The sequence below is a fragment of the Dromiciops gliroides genome, chromosome 2 (genome assembly GCF_019393635.1).
Source record: "Dromiciops gliroides isolate mDroGli1 chromosome 2, mDroGli1.pri, whole genome shotgun sequence".
Lineage (NCBI taxonomy): Eukaryota > Metazoa > Chordata > Mammalia > Microbiotheria > Microbiotheriidae > Dromiciops > Dromiciops gliroides.
This window is the reverse complement of record NC_057862.1, coordinates 661432533-661451309: the sequence shown is the minus strand read 5'-3', so window position 1 is coordinate 661451309 and position 18777 is coordinate 661432533. Positions and strand designations below refer to the sequence as shown.

Below are 18777 nucleotides of genomic sequence, written 5' to 3'. Positions count from 1 at the left end.
ATTTATTTGATATCAGTATAATTTGGCATACTACGGTTGATGCATGTACAATTGAAATTAATTTATAGATTAAATGATCAAGGTTTTACTAAATTCACAAAATAGACAAATGTCTTCGAAATAGATTTCTGTAAAGATACTGTTAGTAAAAAACAATATATTAATGTGAATAGAAGTGACCCATAAGGAAATTAATTAGGTAACACCTCTACTCCTTGAAAAGGCTCTTCAAGGGCCACATTATGAAGTAAATATTAAAAATTAAATCTGACAAGTAGCCACTCAAAAAAATTAGAAAATGTCAACACTGTGAAATATAGATTAACAGGGAAGATTAATGAACTGAGTGTGCCTCCGACAATTAGAAAGCCAATATATATAATGAAACTGGCAATACTACCAAAGTTAATTTACAAATTTAGTGCTGTATTAAAATATCAATGTACTTTACAGATCTAAACAAAATTATAAAATTCATTTGTAGGGAAAAAAAGATCTAGAACTTCAAGGAAAATAATGAAAGAAGGTAGAAACAAAGAAAGAATAGCACTTCTTGATGTAAAACTGTACTGTAAGGAAGCAATAAAAAAGCATTTCATACTGGTTAAAAAATGGAAAAGGAGGAACAGCTAGGTGGCGCAGTGGATAGAGCCCTGGCCCTGGATTCAGGAGGACCTGAGTTCAAATCCAGCCTCAGACACTTGACACTTACTAGCTGTGTGACCCTGGGCAAGTCACTTAACCCCAACTGCCCCACCAAAACAAACAAACCAAAAAAAAAAAATGGAAAAGGATATAAATTTAACAGAATAGATAAGGATGGCTGCAAATAATGGAGCTTAATAACATAGTGTTCAATACATAAATTACTTAGGAATTATGACTCACTTTGAAGACAAGAAAGTAGTTTGGCAAAAATCAGGTTTAGAACAATAGCTTACACCATATTCCATAATCAATTCAAATTAGATACATGCTCTGATTAAAGATCACAGAATAAAAAATTAAGAGAAGCACATCACAAAGTTTCTATAGCTGACAGTAAAGGAGAATTCTTAATCAGTCGATTTATAAATAATTACAAAAGATGAAATAGATTACATAAAATCAAAAAGCTATGGAAGGAACAAAATTAACATAACTAGGATAAGAAGGGAAGTGGTCTATGGCTGTGGTGGGGGGGGTGGGGCAGGGAGGTGAACTTTGAATCAAATGTCTCTATAATAAGGGACTGATATCCAAGATACATACACAACTAATGGGAATATTTTACTAAAAGTCAATCCCCAATGGATAAATTATTTAAATACATGAAAATGTTTTTCTCAAAAATAACTGCAAATTGTAAACAATCATATAAATATTCCAAATCATTAGTAAGATTATTGAATTTTTTTAAATCCTAGGCTTTCACTTAGAAAACTGGCAAAGATGAGAAAAGATGAGAAATCAATATGCCATGGATTATGGAAAAGCAGGCACACTAATGGAATGTTTGGTGAATCTGTGAATTGAGTATTATGCAAAAGAAATGACTAAAATGTCTATCCACTTTGACCCAGATCTTCCACTCCTAGGTATTTCTTCCAAGAGATCATTGACCAAATTCAGGCTCTATATACATCAAAGTATTAACAGCAGCATTTTTATACCACTTTTTGTCATAGCAAAGAAGTGGAAACAAAGTAGATGTTAATCAACTAGTGAATAAACACATTGTGGTACATTGACAATCTGCTCCTTTACTCTGACTTTGTATGAAGAGGTAGATGGTGCTCTTTTGCCAACACAAATGCCTCCTCCTACATTCCAACCCCTCTGAAATTCTAATGCCTATTTAAAAATATATACATATTGACATGAGTGTCCTCACTCAGTATCTATGTCAAATGATCAGGTGTTACATACCCTATCTTAGCCATTCTTTCTCTTATCTTCAATGTTGGGCTATCTCTCTGTCTCTCTCCCTGATCCCTACAAACTCCCTCATTTCTTCTCCAAACTTAAAAGCCCCTCATTTAATCCTACTATCCCTGCCAAGTAAGAGTCCTCTCCTTATCATTCCCTTTTTGGCTATGCTCCTTCAGAAAAGCTGTCTACTCTCTGTGCCTCCACTTCCCTTCCAAACCCTTTGCAATCAGGCTGTCCACCTCATCGTTCCACTAGAACTGCCCTCTCCAAAGTCACCAGTGATCACTCCACTGCCGGATGCGAGACACCCTTCTTGACCTCTCTCCCGTGTTTGATACAATGAGCATTTTCTCATAAGTCAGTTCTATTTTGACACTTGTTTCAAAAAGATAATTTTCCCCTAACAAGTGAGGTATTAATAAACATTTTAAACATAGGCCAATTTCAAGTTGGTTTAAACACAATTTCTTCTGCAAGAAAGATCCAGAAGGCAGAAAACTACACCACTTCTAAGTAATTCCAAGCCACTTGCACAAACATCAGGTCTTTTTCAAAGTGCAATATTCATTCTAGATCTTCTGGTGCAGCAGGAGCTGGGGTCAGCCCCCAAACTTTCCCCTACACAGCTCCCACCACAGCCAAGATCCCTACCCCACAGAGGCTCTTCTCTTCAGCTCACTCTCCAGCCCCAGACCAAGCAGTAGCCTGAGGCTGAATGAGGACAGTCGCTATTAGTTGTGGCATTTATCTATTTCTTAACCATTTAACGTGTGTAAAACTTTGCTATCATTTTTTGTTAGATTTCTATTTTTTAATGTATCACTGATGATTTTTTTGAATGTTGCGTCCCTAACCCTATTTTCCCCATGAGCCCTGTGGTTTTTAATGCATGATTTTGAAGAATGGGGACACACGTCAAATGTTAGGAGAATTGACTGTATGTACTTTCTTCTCTGTATTACTGCTCTTTCCTGGTCCTGCTCCTATTTGTCCAACAGCTCCTTCCCAGTCTCCTATGCTAGTTTTTCATGAACGGCACACTATTAATCTCATATATCACCCAAGGCTCTGTCACGGACCATCTTTTTTTTCTCCCCAACTACCTTACTTAGAAATCTCATCAGCTAATTAAGGGTTGAATCACTATCTCTATGCAGATGACACCCCAATTTATATATCCAGCCTTTATTTCTCTCCTGAGCAGTAGTTAAACATCACCGACTGTCATTCAGGCATCTCAAACTGGATGTCCTGTAGGACATAAGCCTGAACCAGACTAAAATGTAATTGGGAAATAGTTAACAAAATATAGAAAAACACGGTAAGACAAAGATAACATTACATTGTAAAACTAAATCAATATACAGTCCACCAGGATCCTTATTATGGATCAGTGGTCCCCATTCCTATTTGCATTTGACATTACTCCAGTAGGAATTGCGAACTCAACACTTTGGAAACAGAACTCTCCTCTCCCTTCCAAAAAAAATTAAACAAACAAATAAAACAAACAAGAAACAAACCCTTTCTTTCTTCTGAACTTCCCTACTTGTGTCAAGGACACCACCAGCCTCCCAGTCACCTAGGTATTCGATCTCTGTGTCATCTTTATCTCCTCTCACCAACCCATGTATCCAATCCATGGCCAAATCTCCGTCCTTGTACCCTTCTTTGCACTCACATGCCCCTCATCCCCTCTCACCTGGACTATTTCCAGTTTCCTAAGCCCCTCCTTACTCTGACGTATCCTCTGCTCACACAGATCTCACTCTATTGCCCAAAGAGCTCCGGTAGGTCCACATTACCTCCAGGGTCCAATATAAAGTCATGTTTGGCACGGACAGCCCTTCACAACCTGGTCCCTCCCTGCCTTTCCGCTCTCATACTTGGCTCTGCTCCACACATTCTCCTGGCCAGTTACACTGACTTAGCGGCACTTCCTCGTCCATGCCATCTGGGAATGCCCCTTGCCCTCTGCCCGGCTTCCCTCATGACTCAGCTTAAGTATGACCTCCTTGGAGCCCCTCTCCTCTGAGCTGACCGCATATCCACTCTGCACACATCTTACATGTATATGATTTATATAATTATTTACACGTTGTCTCCACCATCAGAATGTAAGCTCCTCTGGGACAGGGGCTATTTCTGCCCCTTTTTATCCTCACTGCTTAGTCCAACAGCAGATAATAAATGCGTATTTACTTATTGACGAATGTAATGGAGTACTACTGTGCTATAAGAAATAATGAATACAAGGAAGTATAGGAAGACTCGTGAACTGATACAAATTGAAGCAGAACTACAAAAACAATATTCAGAATGACGATGTAAATGGAAAGAATAGTAACAGCCAAATAACCAGAATTCAATGGTATGAAATTATAATGACCAAGTGTGCCCCAAATGAGAGACTTGAAAAGACACCTACCCCAGCTCTTTCGCAGAAGTGGGAGACTAGGAGTGTGGGATACTGCATACAATGTGACACTTTTCTGACATGTCTGAATTTGGTATAATTTTCTCTTTCTTTTTTTATACTTATAAGGCCTATAAAATTTTCATATCTACATACTGTAAAAAACTTGTCTAAATTAGGAGTCTTAGTAGGTCCTGAATCTACTGCTAAAACATGATAATGTAACTTCTGAATAATTTTGAAAAGTTAGATGGAAATTATTAGCCAACTTCTGGCTAATAAATTATATTAATTTTTAAAAAAAAACCTTTGAATAACTGAATAGGACTAAAAAATGAGCATCAAGATGAAGTGTGGTCAATGATGCAATTTTATATTTGGACCTATTTATCTTTCTGTTTTACATTTCTTACATTGATTCCTGTATTCCTCCCCTTCACCCCTCCCAGAAGGCTGTAACAAAGATCTTTTTTTAAAAGAGGAAATACAGAAAAAATTCAGCAAAACCAATCAATAAATTGAAATAATTTTATTTTATATGCAGTGATCCACAGCCATGGATCCTCACCTTTGCAAGGAGCTGGGAGCAGTTTCTTCTCCATTATCTTCTTTGTCTTTATGATTTTTGCAACCTTCTATTTCAATATTTTAATTGTTTTGTGGTGCCTCCTCTTTCCATATAGACTGTTGTGGTCACTGTGTATCTTGTTTTCCTGGCTCTGCTGACTTCATTTTTGCATCAGTTCATATAGTGATTCCATATTTCTCTGTATTCATCATGCTCATTAGAAAGCACAGCATTTATTTTATTCATGCACCATTTTTTGTTTATTCACTCCCCAATCAATGGCCATCTAATTTGCTTCCAATTTCTTGCTACCATAAAAAGTACTTCCGTAAATATTTTGGTGGAGATGGACCCTTTCTTTTTGTTGATGATATCTTAGGGTAAATAATGGAATCTCTGGGTCAAAAGGTACTGAAATTTTAGTCATCTTTTCTGCAAAATTCTAAATTGCTTTCCAAAAGCGTTGAACTAATTCATAGCTCCATCAACAAGGCACCAGTGTGCCTGACTTTGCACAACCCTTCCAACACTGACTATGCCTGTCCTTTGTCATCTTGGTCAACTTCCTGTAGATGGGATGAAATTTCAGAGTATTATCTCCATTTCTCAAATTATTAATGATTTAGAATATATTATACACTTGATAAAAGTCTGAAATTATTTTGAGAAATATTTGTCCATATCCTTTGACCATTTATCCAATGGAAAATAGCTTTTGGTCTTTTTTATTTGTTAGTAGTCTATATATCTTGGATACCAGTCTTTTATTAGAGATACCTGATACAAAGATTTTTTTTCCCAATCACTTCCCTTATCTTAGTTGCATTAATTTTGTTCCTTCAAAAGTTTTTTAATTTCATGTAATGAAAATGATCTATTTTCTCTATCCCTTGTTTTGTTAAGCAAAGATACCCATTATCACCAATACTATTTAACATAGTCCTTAGCTAGAAGAAGGAAAAATTGAGCAAACAAGCATAAGAAAAGAGAGAAAGGGAGGCAGGAAGGGAGAAAGACAGAAAAGAGAGGAAAGAAGAAAAGGAAGGAATGAAAGAAGGAAAAAGATTAAGTGCCTACTACATGCCAGGCACTGTGCTAAGCACTTTTTGAATATTTATCTCATTTGATCCTTACAATAACCCTGGGAGGTAGGTGCCATCATTATCTCCATTTTACAGTTGAGGAAACTGAGGCATACAAAAGTTAAGTGACTTGCCCAGGGTCACAAAGTTAATAAGTGTCTGAAGTTAAATATGAACTCAGATCTTCCAGAATCCAGGTCCATTACTCTATCCACTGAGCCCATCTGGCTACTTCAGGAAACGAAATTATCACTTTTCACAGATGATATAATTTATTTAGAAAACCCTAGAGAGTTCATAAAAAAGCTGACTGAAATAATACATTTAGCAAAGTTGCAGGATTGATAATACATACACAAAAATTATCAGCATTCCTGTGTGAGCCACCTTTGTTTGATTGAGAATTCATCCCCCACCCATGGGTGAGAATGTGCCTTCTCTTCTAAATTTTTTTATGTTATGATCTTTAATATTCAGGTCATAGATCCATTCTGAACTGATTGTACAATGGTTTAAGTTATTGCTCTCAATCTAATTTCTGCCAGACTGCTTTCCAGTTTTCCTAGCAGTTCTTATCAGCTACAGAGTTCTTTACCAGGTAATTTACTTTAGAGATCTACTGAACACTGGGTGTAGTTCCATTATTTCTGAGTCTTCCTTAACTAATCATTTTCATTGATCTTTGTTCTTCCTATTTTTTAAAAGATCAAATGATTTTGATGATTTTCTGCTTTATACTTGAGGCCTGGAAGTTCTAATCTGTCTTCCTTTATTATTTCCCTAAAAATTCTAGATTTTTTCACTCTAAATAAAAGTTGCTATTTTGTTGAGCTATGCAAACTACTTTTTTGGGTAGTCTGATTGGTATAGCCCTAAGTATACAAATTAGCTTTAGGGAAGTATTTTCATTATATTGATCTAGCCCAGCCATGACCACTGAACTATTCCTCTATTTAAGTTGTTCTTTCTGGGGGCAGCTAGGTGGCGCAGTGGATAAAGCACCGGCCCTGGATTCAGGAGTACCTGAGTTCAAATCCGGCCTCAGACACTTGACACTTACTAGCTGTGTGACCCTGGGCAAGTCACTTAACCCCCATTGCCCCGCAAAAAAAAAAAAAAAGGGGGGTAAGTTCTTCTTTCTTTCTTTAAGGAGCGTTTGGTAATGTATCTATGACTCCCAAATATTCTATGAATTTTGTAATTACTTTGAATAGGAATTCCTTTTCTACCAGTGAGAAAGAATCTTTTTCAACTATGACAGCTGAACTTAGAATCAAACCTTCAATTAGCTTTATAATAAAGTACTTCAAAATAAGCTTTTCAATATAAATGAGCCATATTCAAGAATAATCCTCTTATTGCTAAAACATTATTAATAAAATTGTTTAAAATATTCATTTTTAATCCTTTTTAATATTGGTTTTCATGTATGCTTTATAATACACGTGACATGCTAGTAGAGTAGTACATGTATATAGTTTATATATAAGTAATTACACATACATTTGGGGGAATGTGTTCAAAAATGTTTTTCCTTAGAATGGTTGGTGTACAATTTTAAAAGTCTAGAGACTACTGTTCTGGTGGAACGCCCCCAGGATCCGTCAGTGGCCCTGGGCTATTTAAGAATGGCTAACTTGAAGGGACAGATGGGATGTTTATCACAGCTGCAGATGACACAAAGGTAGAAGAGAGACTCTACACATCACATGACAGTCAGGATCAAAAGAAAAACCCTTGCCAGGCTAGAATGTTGGATTCAACTGACAAGGTTGAAATGACAGAGTCTTAAAAGATTAGCTTTCAAGTACAAATTGGAGTTCGTTGGACAAAAAGACGGGAGGTTCCGAGCACTGTAAAAGTGCACAATGACAATCCCAACAACAGGCCACCTGCAGAGATGTGGCCTGCAGAACAAGGAGGCTTGCTGCTCTGGGAATGCCCCCTAAACCTAGGATGCCAGGTTTAATTCTGGAGACATTTTAGGGAGAAAATCAGTAAGGGAGAGAATACCGACAAGAAAGCAGGCAGCCAGCAGGGCAAGGTGGCTCAGAATCATGCCAAATACAGTTATGTTAAAGGAGCTGTGGACTTGAGATTTCAGAAAACGACAAAGGAGCTACATGACGACCATATTTAAATGCCTGAAGGGCAATAATGCAGATGAAGGATTATCAGCCTGTTACTATATTTCTTTAAGAATGATGGGGAGAGCCCTGGATTCAGGAGGACCTAAGTTCAAATCTGGCCTCAGACACTTGACACTTACTAGCTGTGTGACCCTGGGCAAGTCACTTAACCCTCATTGCTCTGCAAAAAAACAAAAACCAAAAAAACCCCCACAAAACACAGAGATGAATAATTCAAGAGGTAGAAGCACTCATACAGGGAGATACCAAGGAGGGGAAGCAGAGGGTCACAGTCTGAGTCAGAGAGCATCTAAAAGGCCTTCTAGCCCAAGGCCAGGCTGGCTAAGAATCTCTGCTAAGACAAGGAGCCAGGGGCAGGGGAAAGTGGGGAAGGGAGAGGTGAAGAGGGGACTCATTGCCTCTGGAATCAGCCCATTTTACTTTTACAGGCCAGTGGTTGGGATGTGCTCTTTGCATCAAGCCTACGCCTCGTCCGTGACACTGAGGATGAGCGCCCATCCTGCTTCTGCCTCAAGGCCTCTACTGAGGAAGAAACTACCACCATGCACCTGCAGACAGCTGACACTTTCCCTTACATCACAACTGCCTCGTTCTTCCTTCACAAAGTGAGCAGCTCTCCTTCCAGATGATGTTTGGCTTGGGGACAGCCATCACACCCCCTCCAAACTATTCTCTTCCTCAGGCCCGTCTGCCACGCCTCCCTCCTTCCCCCCATCCTCCTCACCCCTCTGAATATGTTCTAGCACGTCTAATTCTTTTCTAAGACAGAGGGACTATCGCCAAATCACCAAATCTGAGGAAGGGGTCCCAGAAAACTTCAAGTGAAAATCTGCACCCAACTGAAAAATCCTCTCTTCAATGTTCCAAAATACATCAGCAATGCGAACCAAGAATTATGAGATACTGCAAACGGGTGAAAGACAATCAAGATTTAGGAACAAACCCTTGAATCTGGGTAGCAGGAAGAGAGTCAGCACTAGCTCAAAGAGCAAAAGTCCAGGGCTGAGCTCCACTCGTTAATTTTTGGTGGGGACATTGACATTACTGACTGGGGCAATGGAGATCAGGCAATTCTTTCATTTCCAACCTCACAATAAGCTCTACCCTATTGCTGAGACTAAAATTCAGAACAGAATTTGCCTGTGTTGAGTCAAAGTGAGAACTGTCTGTATTTGCAGGTTTTGACAGTGGACAGAGATTAACTGCAGACAGGCAAAATAAGCACGAGAAACAAACAAAGGTTTGTTTCTTAAACAAACTTATGTATACCTGAGAGCAGAAAGAAAGGCATCTCTGACAAGGGAACGAGGAAGGATAGGAGAGAAAAGAATCCTGTGAAGGAACAAGACATGATGGGGCTCAAGCCAGAGGGAAGGCAGGGTCCCTTCAGCAAAAAAAAAAGCTCTAAGACCGGAGGGAATGAGGACAGAGACACCAGGGTTTCTTCAAGTGAAAGAGGGGACCATGAGAAATAGCTCAAAAGGGCCATTGGCCACCTCCTCCAGGGGCCTTCTGCCCCTACTGGGCGGCTGGGCGGGGGCTCGGTATCCTGTCCATCCTTCTGGGTTTTACTCACCTGTGTAAGTGTTTCCTGGGACTTCTTCTCCTTCAGGGGGCCCTGGTTCTTCTGTCTTCTCCAACTGGGAGATCACATCTTCTTTGGAATCTGGAAGCCCTGCTCATGGGGAAATAATTGGAAAAGTGCTGAGGAGAGAAAACCATCTCAAGTCAACCTCGGCCTCTTTCCCTTTAAGAAATAGATGGTGTAACCAGAAGGACCTTGGAAGGCTACTTCCTCTGCTTTGTGGTCCTATGGAGTGGGAGAGAGGGAAGTGGGCTGAAAGGGCTTGATTTAGGTTCAAAGAAAACCCACCCATTTTCACACTCTCTACTAAGAGGGCAGGCACATCTTCTGTCTCCAAGCACCTTGGGGCTTTGGCCTGGATACATGGATGGGAGGGAAGTTCTCCTACCAGAAGCAACACAGTCAGACTGCTGATTATCCAGGACAAGCCAGAGACCTCCCAAAGGGGATGAGGCATAGAAGCACTGCCCCTTATCATCCAAGGATTCTGGAATTTTTCCAAAGAAGGTGCACGGGTGACAACACCGCAAGCAAAAGCAAAGCCCTCCAGACCACCCCAAACCTTAAGGAAGTGAGGATGTAAGAACACACTGATGCCTGAATGACCAATTAGAGAAGAGCTGTCCTTACCCAGAGACACAAAGTTCTCATAGCTCTCCAGCATCACGTCCCTGAACAGGTCCTTCTGAGCTGGCTCCAAGAGCCCCCATTCCTCCCGGGTGAAGTCCACAGCCACGTCTTGGAATGTCAGCAATTTCTGAAACATCCAAAGACATGCACAGTCACCCAGAGACCATCTCTGACAAGGAGCATGGGGGAGGTCCGAGGCTGGCAGAAAAAAAAAGGGAGCAGTTCTCAAAATGTTTTAAGGGGTTGGAATACCCTGTGGCAAGCACTGCTTGACAATCTTCTTACTAGGCTCCTCACTTCATTCCGGATTCTGTATATTGTAAATAACTAATGTGAGTTCTCAAGGTCAGACACATAAATCACTTCCTGTACTGAGCCCCAAGGGATGTGAGCTTGTTACGCTTCAAAATCAATATTTTCTAATTAGGTATAGCCCATCAATCACTCACCACTGCTGGCTGCAACCTTTGGAGCAGGCTTACTGAGAAATGGATTAACAGGGTACAACGCCTTTCATCACTCGATCCATTCACTAAGATAACCCAGCGCCCTACTAAGTTTCTTCCTTTGTTTTCAGCCAAAATCAACGGTCATTGATGTTTGGTGTAAAAATCTGCATGACTGACTGGGGCAATTCTATCATTTCCAATCCCTCAAGCAGCTCTTCCATCCAGGGGAGACTAAGATTCAGAACAGAATTTCCCTACGTTGATTCTTCTGACTTAAAGAACGAAATAACCACTGAGGCAAATCAAGAAATGATGGGGTGCTGTTTCTGGCAGCGAGTATTCTATCGAAGGGACACCCCCATGCCTCTAAGCTATCCAGGCTCTCCTCCCTACCTTCTAGTCAGGCGGTCTATCATAATGACTCGTCTCTGTTTCCACTGATATTGATCCACGGCTTCCGTGTCACCAACTGGATTCCACTCCTGTGTGTGTGCCACTATCTGCTCCATCCTTTCCTGTGTATCTCAGTAAGGCAGGTCCTTAGAAGAGCCGTATTCCCAACAATCCCTTCGGATCACTGTTTGCTGGGCTCATACCACTAGTGGGCATCCAGGGTAGGGATCAATCCCATGGCCCTACTGACCTCGTGTGTCCACTGGGCTTTCCAATGTCTCAGGAGGGAAATCTTCCTCCACCTTTTCCCCTGAACAGAGGCTGGGCTTTCTTGGACCTGCCCCTGACTAACTCCCAATTCAGCCTCTTGTGAGCCATTCCTTCAATATAATGGTGTGCCATCCTCTAAGCAGAGATGACCTTCAATGTGAGCACTGCCTCCTCCCACCTCTGACACCCCCAAAACATGGGCCTAGCAGGCGTCTATATCCACATCCTTCGTCCTTGTTGTGGGGGAGGTGACTAGCGGCCAGCACCAGGGGCACCCCTCCCCAACCGAAATCTCACCAGAGATAGCAGGAATGGCAGCCACGACCACCACCCCCGCCCCACCCCAGGCAGGCAGTCTCCTCCCTTACCTCCCCATGTCTTCCACCAGCTATGGCTTATCTGAGATGAGACAACTTTACTCCTTGTGAGACCAGGGAGCCCCAGGCCTCATCCCCTGCCAGCCCTCAGGGGTCTGGGCTGTGCCCTGGGCAGATGAACTGCTTTCACAAATCCTTCCCTCACAGTCTGAGCTCCTGGAGAGCAGGGGCCCTCGAACTTTTCCCATTTGTATTCCCTGTCCTTTGCACAGTACTGAAGACATAGTAAATGCTTTTGATGATGATGCTCTAAGTAATACTAAGGCTCCTAGCTTCCCCTTTGCTTTCACCCTTGAATCAGCAACAACAGCCTGGAGCTCACATCGCTATCTTGCTGCCTCTTCTTCAAGCACACTTCCCTGTCCATAATGTTTATTCAGTCGTGTGCGACTCTCTGTCAACCCATCTGGGATTTTCTTGGCAGAGATACTGGAGGGCTTTGCCATTTCCTTCTCCAGCTCATTTTATAGATGAGGAAACTAAGGCAAACAGGGTGAAGTGACTCGCCCAAGGTCACACAACTAGTAAGTGCCTGAGGCCAGATTTGAACTCAAGAAGACAAGTCTTCTTGACTCCAAGTCCAGTGCTCTATCCTCTGTGCCACTGAACGGACCAAAAGGGGTGCTTAATAAATGTGGACTGAACTGGACATCTCAAACCTGATGCCTCACATTTCTAAATATAAACTCCTTATCAGCCCTCTTACTTTCCAGTCCTGAAAACATTACTAATCACAACATGGCAGGACTAATAGTGGAAATGAAGAGGTCAGAATATCATGGACAGAGGGCACAACAGCATCCCTAGCAACTTCAACAGGCTGGTGATCCCATTAATGCGGGTACTTCCTCCAATGTCCACAATCATCGATCAATCAACAACTGTATTAACAACCTACTAAGTGCCAGGCTTCTTGAGCCATTCATCATGATCCCTGCCTAGGTCTCACCATAAATCCTACATATACTGGACACCTTCTCCCAGGGCTCCATTATCCTGCCAGTACTCATTATGCATTCAGTCTATCCATCCCTCTCTCTTGCTCATGACTGACCCAGCTCCTTTTTTCATCCTATTTCTATTTGAACAGGCTCATTTCTCTGCATGGCAAGGAAACTAATTTGGTAATGGCTGAAGTCGCTTCTGGGCTTTTCCCCCTCCTCTCTAGGCTGACAGCTTTGCAACTGCTGATTCTCTGCAGGAAAAGGTGATGGCCACGTCACAGTCCTTTCTTTTACCTATTTCCCATCTTTAACATGCAAATCTGTCCTCAATTCAAGATGCTGCAATTCTCCCAATCATAGATTCTCTGCCATTTAAACTGGTAGGATACACTTGATACGTACTAGCTGTGTGGTGGGATGGTGACATCAGATTCACGGCATGTAAATTAACCCTGAAGATCCAACCTTCTCAATAAAAAATTAAGATTGGTATAGCAAGATAGTAGCTACATCCACAAAAATCATTTGCAGCTGTATACATACAAAATAAAAATTGAAAAAAGATTTTTTTTAATTCCACTTACAATTTATAAAAAAGGATAACTGAGGTAGACTGTAAAACATTATAAAAAGTTATCAAAACTACCTGGCCATATAGGAAAATCAATTTAAAGAGGGAACTCAGAAGTAAACTATTGCTTTAAGGTGTAATTTAAATTGGGAGGTGGGGGAGGCAGTGAGTATTAAGTGACTTGCCCAGAGTCACAGAGCTAGTAAGTGTCAAGTGTCTGAGGCCAGATTTAGACTCAGGTCCTCCTGAATCCAGGGCCAGTGCTTTATCTACTTCGCCACCTCACTGCCCCCTAAAATGTAATTTAAGTGGGGATGGGCTATTTCCCATGTTCCTATAGCTTGCATTATTTCCTTCCATGTTTTAGAACTTCTGTTCTATTCAAATGAACCTGGTGTGGTTAGAACCAGCACAAGCTCTGTGAGGTGATTTAAAGAGAACATCATCTTATTTTATCGCATTGTCATATATGGTCATGTTTATCATGCATCCAGCCCAGCCATGAGCAATGACTGTCCTTTCTTTTTTCTTTTTTTTTTTTTTAGTGAGGCAATTGGGGTTAAGTGACTTGCCCAGGGTCACACAGCTAGTAAGTGTTAAGTGTCTGAGGCCGGATTTGAACCCAGGTACTCCTGACTCCAGGGCCAGTGCTCTATCCACTGCGCCACCTAGCTGCCCCAATGATTGTCCTTTCAATCGTTCAACTTGTCCTTTATTTCTTTAATGTTAAGGGCTAAAATTCTAGCTAGTCTGTCTAAAATATCTAATGAGTGGTCGCCAATAAATTATAAGCTTTAGCAAGAGTTAGACTTTTAAGCATTTATTAAGGAGAATAAGAATTTGGTAAAGAGAGAGAAAAAGGCCTAGATTCCTATCTATTAAAGGGAGAGCACATTTCTAGCTCCCTTCTCCACCAGAGTCCAAAGGAAAGAGCGTGAGACTGAGCGCCAGTCTCTTCCTTCCTCCTCCCACTAGCCCGCGTCACTTCCTGATGCCAAAGAAAAGACTCCTGGTCTTGCCCTCAAAGACCTTTGCTTCATGGGCGGAACTCTTCTACAGTAAGTCTCCAGCAGGTGGCGTTATTCCAATCGTTACATTAAGGACCACGATATCATTTTATCGATATAAGAAAGATCATGGGGTTGGGGGATTAGGAAGTACTGGTAGTGTAGAACCAAAGGCAACAACAGCAATGTCCAACAGTTGGGGAACAGTTGAATAATTTGTGATATGTTAATGTTTTTACAACACTGTTATAGAGTTAATACTGAAAATGATAAAGAATAATAAAGAATTTGGAAAGATCACCGTAAAACGAAGACTGGGGAGCCAGAATGGTAGAGCAGACACTGAACACAGTTACATAAAAGCCAAGAATATACATAAATATACAGCAATGAGCGTGATTTGTCAGCGACATTTTAAATAGTGAAACTTAGATGATAAAATATACATATCACAATAAGCTGCATTTGCATGGTTTCATAAATGTTTGGGGTTTTATCTATTATCAATTATAGAAAATAAAATATTACGGTATTGTGAAATTGCTGAAAGTGAATAAAGAGGTAAGCACGAATTGCTTGTTGAGAAAAGTGGGTAACTACAGTGAGAAAATGAAACTTAGAAATGTACTTCCTACCATACCATTGGTTCATTTTCTCATAGAAAATCTTTTTTGTTATTTGTATACTGAAATGTTTGTTTAGTGATGACTGTAGGGTGAGGAAACTAAAGACTGATTAACAAAGTGAGTGAGTGAGTGAGTGAGTGAGTGTGTGTGTGTGTGTGTGTGTGTGTGTGTGTGTGTGTGTGTGTGTGAGAGAGATAGTCAATGTCGGGGGCAGCTAGGTGGTGCAGTGGATAAAGCACCAGCCTTGGATTCAAGAGGACCTGAGTTCAAATCCAGCCTCACACATTTGACACCTACTAGCTGTGTGACCCTAGGCAAGGCACTTAACTCCCGTTGCCCTGCAAAAGAGAGAGAGAGAGAGAGAGAGAGAGAGAGAGAGAGAGAGAGAGAGAGATAGTCTATGTCTATATCTGTATAGCTTCTAAACAACCAAGTCAGAGCAGTAGAGGCAGAGAAAGAATGTGTAAATAATTAAAGAATCTCCTAATTAAATCAGCATTTGCTATAATACCCAGTCACCTGGATACAAAGGTGAACATGGGAAAGAGAAAAATATGAAGGGAGGGGTTAAAAAAAGGACAGGCTGGTTTTAAGAAAATGATTCTCTAAGAAAGTGACAAAACTTCAGTTACACTGGTTCTCTTTGATGAAGCAACATGTTAAATGACAACTGGTCTGAGTCGTCTGATGATGTCTTATCTCAGGTGGAATTTTCTGCTATTGTCAAGGAATGCTGTGAGTGTAACTCCCAAATCACTTGTGTTAGAGAGATAGTAAATGCACCAATTCATCTAACCCATAAAGAGATTACTTTCCTCAAGGAGCCTGGAGGTACTAGACATCGTGGTCACTTGGCAGTTGGCCAATAAGCATTTATTAAGTGCCTTTTATGTGCACTGGGATATAAAATCACAAAAAATAAAGCTCATTAATTATAGGCAGAAAAAGACTGGTTATTGATTTCAGAGGCATTTAAAATCAACCATCTGCTTACAGTCAGATTAGCAACTTGAGAGCAAAAATGAAATTTGCATCTAATTGAAAGTTTAAATATATGAATATATAGCATTAAAACATCTTGAAACTTATGTAATAAATTATTTACACCCAAAAAAAAATCCCAGAAAATTGACAGGACAGACACTGACACAAAGTCACCATGTCCTAAATAATCCAATGTAAATCTTGCACCTTGACCAGGATGCCAAAGGCAGACAGACAAGGACAACACTAACTTAGAATGTTAACTTAAAGATTAAAAAAAACCCCAACAACAACAACAAAACAAAACAAAAACCCTACAGCAGAAGAGGATGGCAAGCCGCAATACTTCATAAAATAAGAAGGAAAGGAAAGGGGCAGCTAGGTGGCGCAGTGGATAGAGCACCGGCCCTGGATTGAGGAGGACCTGAGTTCAAATCCGGCCTGACACTTTGACACTTACTAGCTGTGTGACCCTGGGCAAGTCACTCATTGCCCCACCAAAAAAAAAAAAAAAAAAAGAAGGAAAGGAAAAAATAAACCTCAGTGAGACCCAGCCAAGGCTCATGCTCAGGCCTACAGCCTTCAGGGCTGCAGAGGGCAAAGATGGCTCACTGGCCCCCTCCTCCCTTCTGGAAAGGCGGTGCTGGCATCCTCCCATCACTACTGCCTCCCTATGCTGCTTCAGGGCATGACCTTCTCTTGGGTCACTGCCTCTTCTATCTCCTGGGAAGCTAGAGATTCAATCAGCCTGCTTTGAGCCTGGAAACAATATAATGACTTATATCAATTCCTCTGGTATCTTAGGGAATTTAGATTGCACAAAAGTATTAATAAGATGTTATTAGTTCACAGCCCCAGTCAGAAAAACACCAAATATTGAGCATTTAGAGGTTTGGAACACAGCCCTATTTAAATTCTATGTATTTTCTGTTAGCCCCCAGCTCCTCACCCTTTTGCTCAGCGTGGACCAAGCAGACAGATAGGTAGTGAGTGCTCAACCTTTGTGATCAACTATGGATTTTAAAATGAAACAAAGTCAGAATAAAGGAAAGAGCTTAGATGTTTTTGTTTTAAAAGAAAGAAAAGTGAATGTAACACAAAACACAACAGCTGTTATCAGACAGGACACGGTGGGGAAACAGTGAACCTTTCAGATCTTTCCTCAGTCCTCAAAGACCACACCTGGGAGCTCATCCAGCTGTATGCCTACGTCTGCATCTTCCCCCTCTATCTTTCCTTAATCACCCATCCCTCCCCTCACAGCCACTTCTCCTACAGGGCACCAGGGCTAAGGATGCTGCTCCACTCAGGCAGGGCCCACTGTGGACTCTTGCTCTGCTCCCCCACAGACTTTTCCAAAGTCTCCTCCTCGTAGCTCAAAGGTCACCACAGACCTTATCTCTCTGAGGGCTGGGGGCAGGGGGATGGGGGAACACAGGACACTTGTCCTGCTGAACGACCAGTCCCACAATGCCATTAGACTGTGAGCTCCTTGAGGGCAGGCACAGTCTTTGTCATTCTTTGTCTCTCCGACACTTGGCACAGGGCCTGGCACACCCAAAGTGCTTAATCAAAGGAGGACCTGACTGGACATTACAGAGCCCCATTACAGCACTGCAGTGCCTGCAAAATGACAGAACACGTGGATGTCTGACAGGAAGGAGAGAGCAGGGTAAGGCATTAAGCAAGTGGGGGGTATTTCCAGGTGGGCCCCACTATATGATGGGATTGAGACATTTAGGGCCTCTGACAGGGCCAGGCCGTGTGGTGCCTAAAAGACCCTCTTCTTCAAAGGTGGAGAAGTCAAGGAGCTCAGAGAGGAGGGCTGGAGACAGGAGGGAGGGCAGTGGTTAGCGTGCCACAGCCTTCTGCAGACACTAGTGGCGAGTGGCTTCACCGCTGTCGGCCTGTTTCCTCACCTGTAAAATGGGGATGATAATAGCACCCACTTCCCAGGGTTGTTGTGAGGATCCGATGAGAGGTGTGACATATACAGCACTTTGCACACTTCAGCTCTATAGAAGTGCCAAGAGTGGTGGTGGTAGTGGTGAGGTGCGGGGGGCTGGATGGGTGTGGTGAAGACAAAAGAGGAAGGACCAGGGAAAGTGCTGCTTCCCAAACTCACCTGAGACGTGGCTTTTAGGAACTCAGAAGCCATTTTCTCCTCCCCATCGAGTCCCACTTCCTGGCCAGAGTCCTGAGAAGCCAGAACTAGAGGAGAAGAAAGTGAAGTGGAAGATCAATGCCCACCTGCACCTGCTACACTCGGCAGGACAGAATTTCTTGCACAGACTGGGGGGGGGGGGGGGGGGAGTCCAGAAGTCAAATCTCCTGCATGTGACACAATGACCTCTTCCCAGTGTCAGAGAGAACAACCATGGACACTGGTGCCCAAGACCCTGCCCTCCTCCCACCTTTCCTAGCACGTCCCCAGGGCCAGAGCTCAAGGGAAGGGGGCAGGGAGGCAGAAGCTGATGTCACGGAAGGTTGGTGCCCGCCATACGTCCTCGATGGCCAAAGAACTAAGAAGCAAGAAGCCCTCAGCAGACAGCTCTGAACCTGAGATGATGGAACATAATGGGGAGGGACCGAACATTTCATCCTTGGGTTCAGAGGCTCACAGTGGGAAGGGGATTTTCCCTAACCCTTAGATATGAGTGACTTAACTGTGTCAGTGATCACAGCACAGATGTCATGTAACCTGTCCTTGATGTATTCTAAATATTCTTTAGTTCTTTCTGGGATAACGGATGTCCCTCTCCATCGTGGTTACGTATTCGACCAAGGTGCACTGTGGTTGACCACAACACTAAA

The 18777-nt window shown here is 42.0% G+C and overlaps 1 protein-coding gene across 6 annotated transcripts in view; it reads right to left on the bottom strand.

The window, feature by feature from the left end:
- The window catches only part of LOC122740207 (zinc finger protein 420-like), a 34577-nt gene that overhangs the window by 10018 nt on the left and 5782 nt on the right, over positions 1-18777 (bottom strand). For 5 of the 6 annotated variants that reach the window (XM_043982114.1, XM_043982116.1, XM_043982115.1 and 2 more), the window contains exons 3-5: positions 18089-18174; positions 10343-10469; positions 9704-9802 (exon numbers count right to left, since the gene is read on the bottom strand). In XM_043982114.1, coding sequence (XP_043838049.1) covers positions 9704-9802; positions 10343-10469; positions 18089-18174 — 312 coding nt within the window. Of the gene's footprint in view, positions 1-9703; positions 9803-10000; positions 10084-10342; positions 10470-18088; positions 18175-18777 lie in introns of those variants that run through there. The other variant, XM_043982120.1, reaches the window with a different exon arrangement.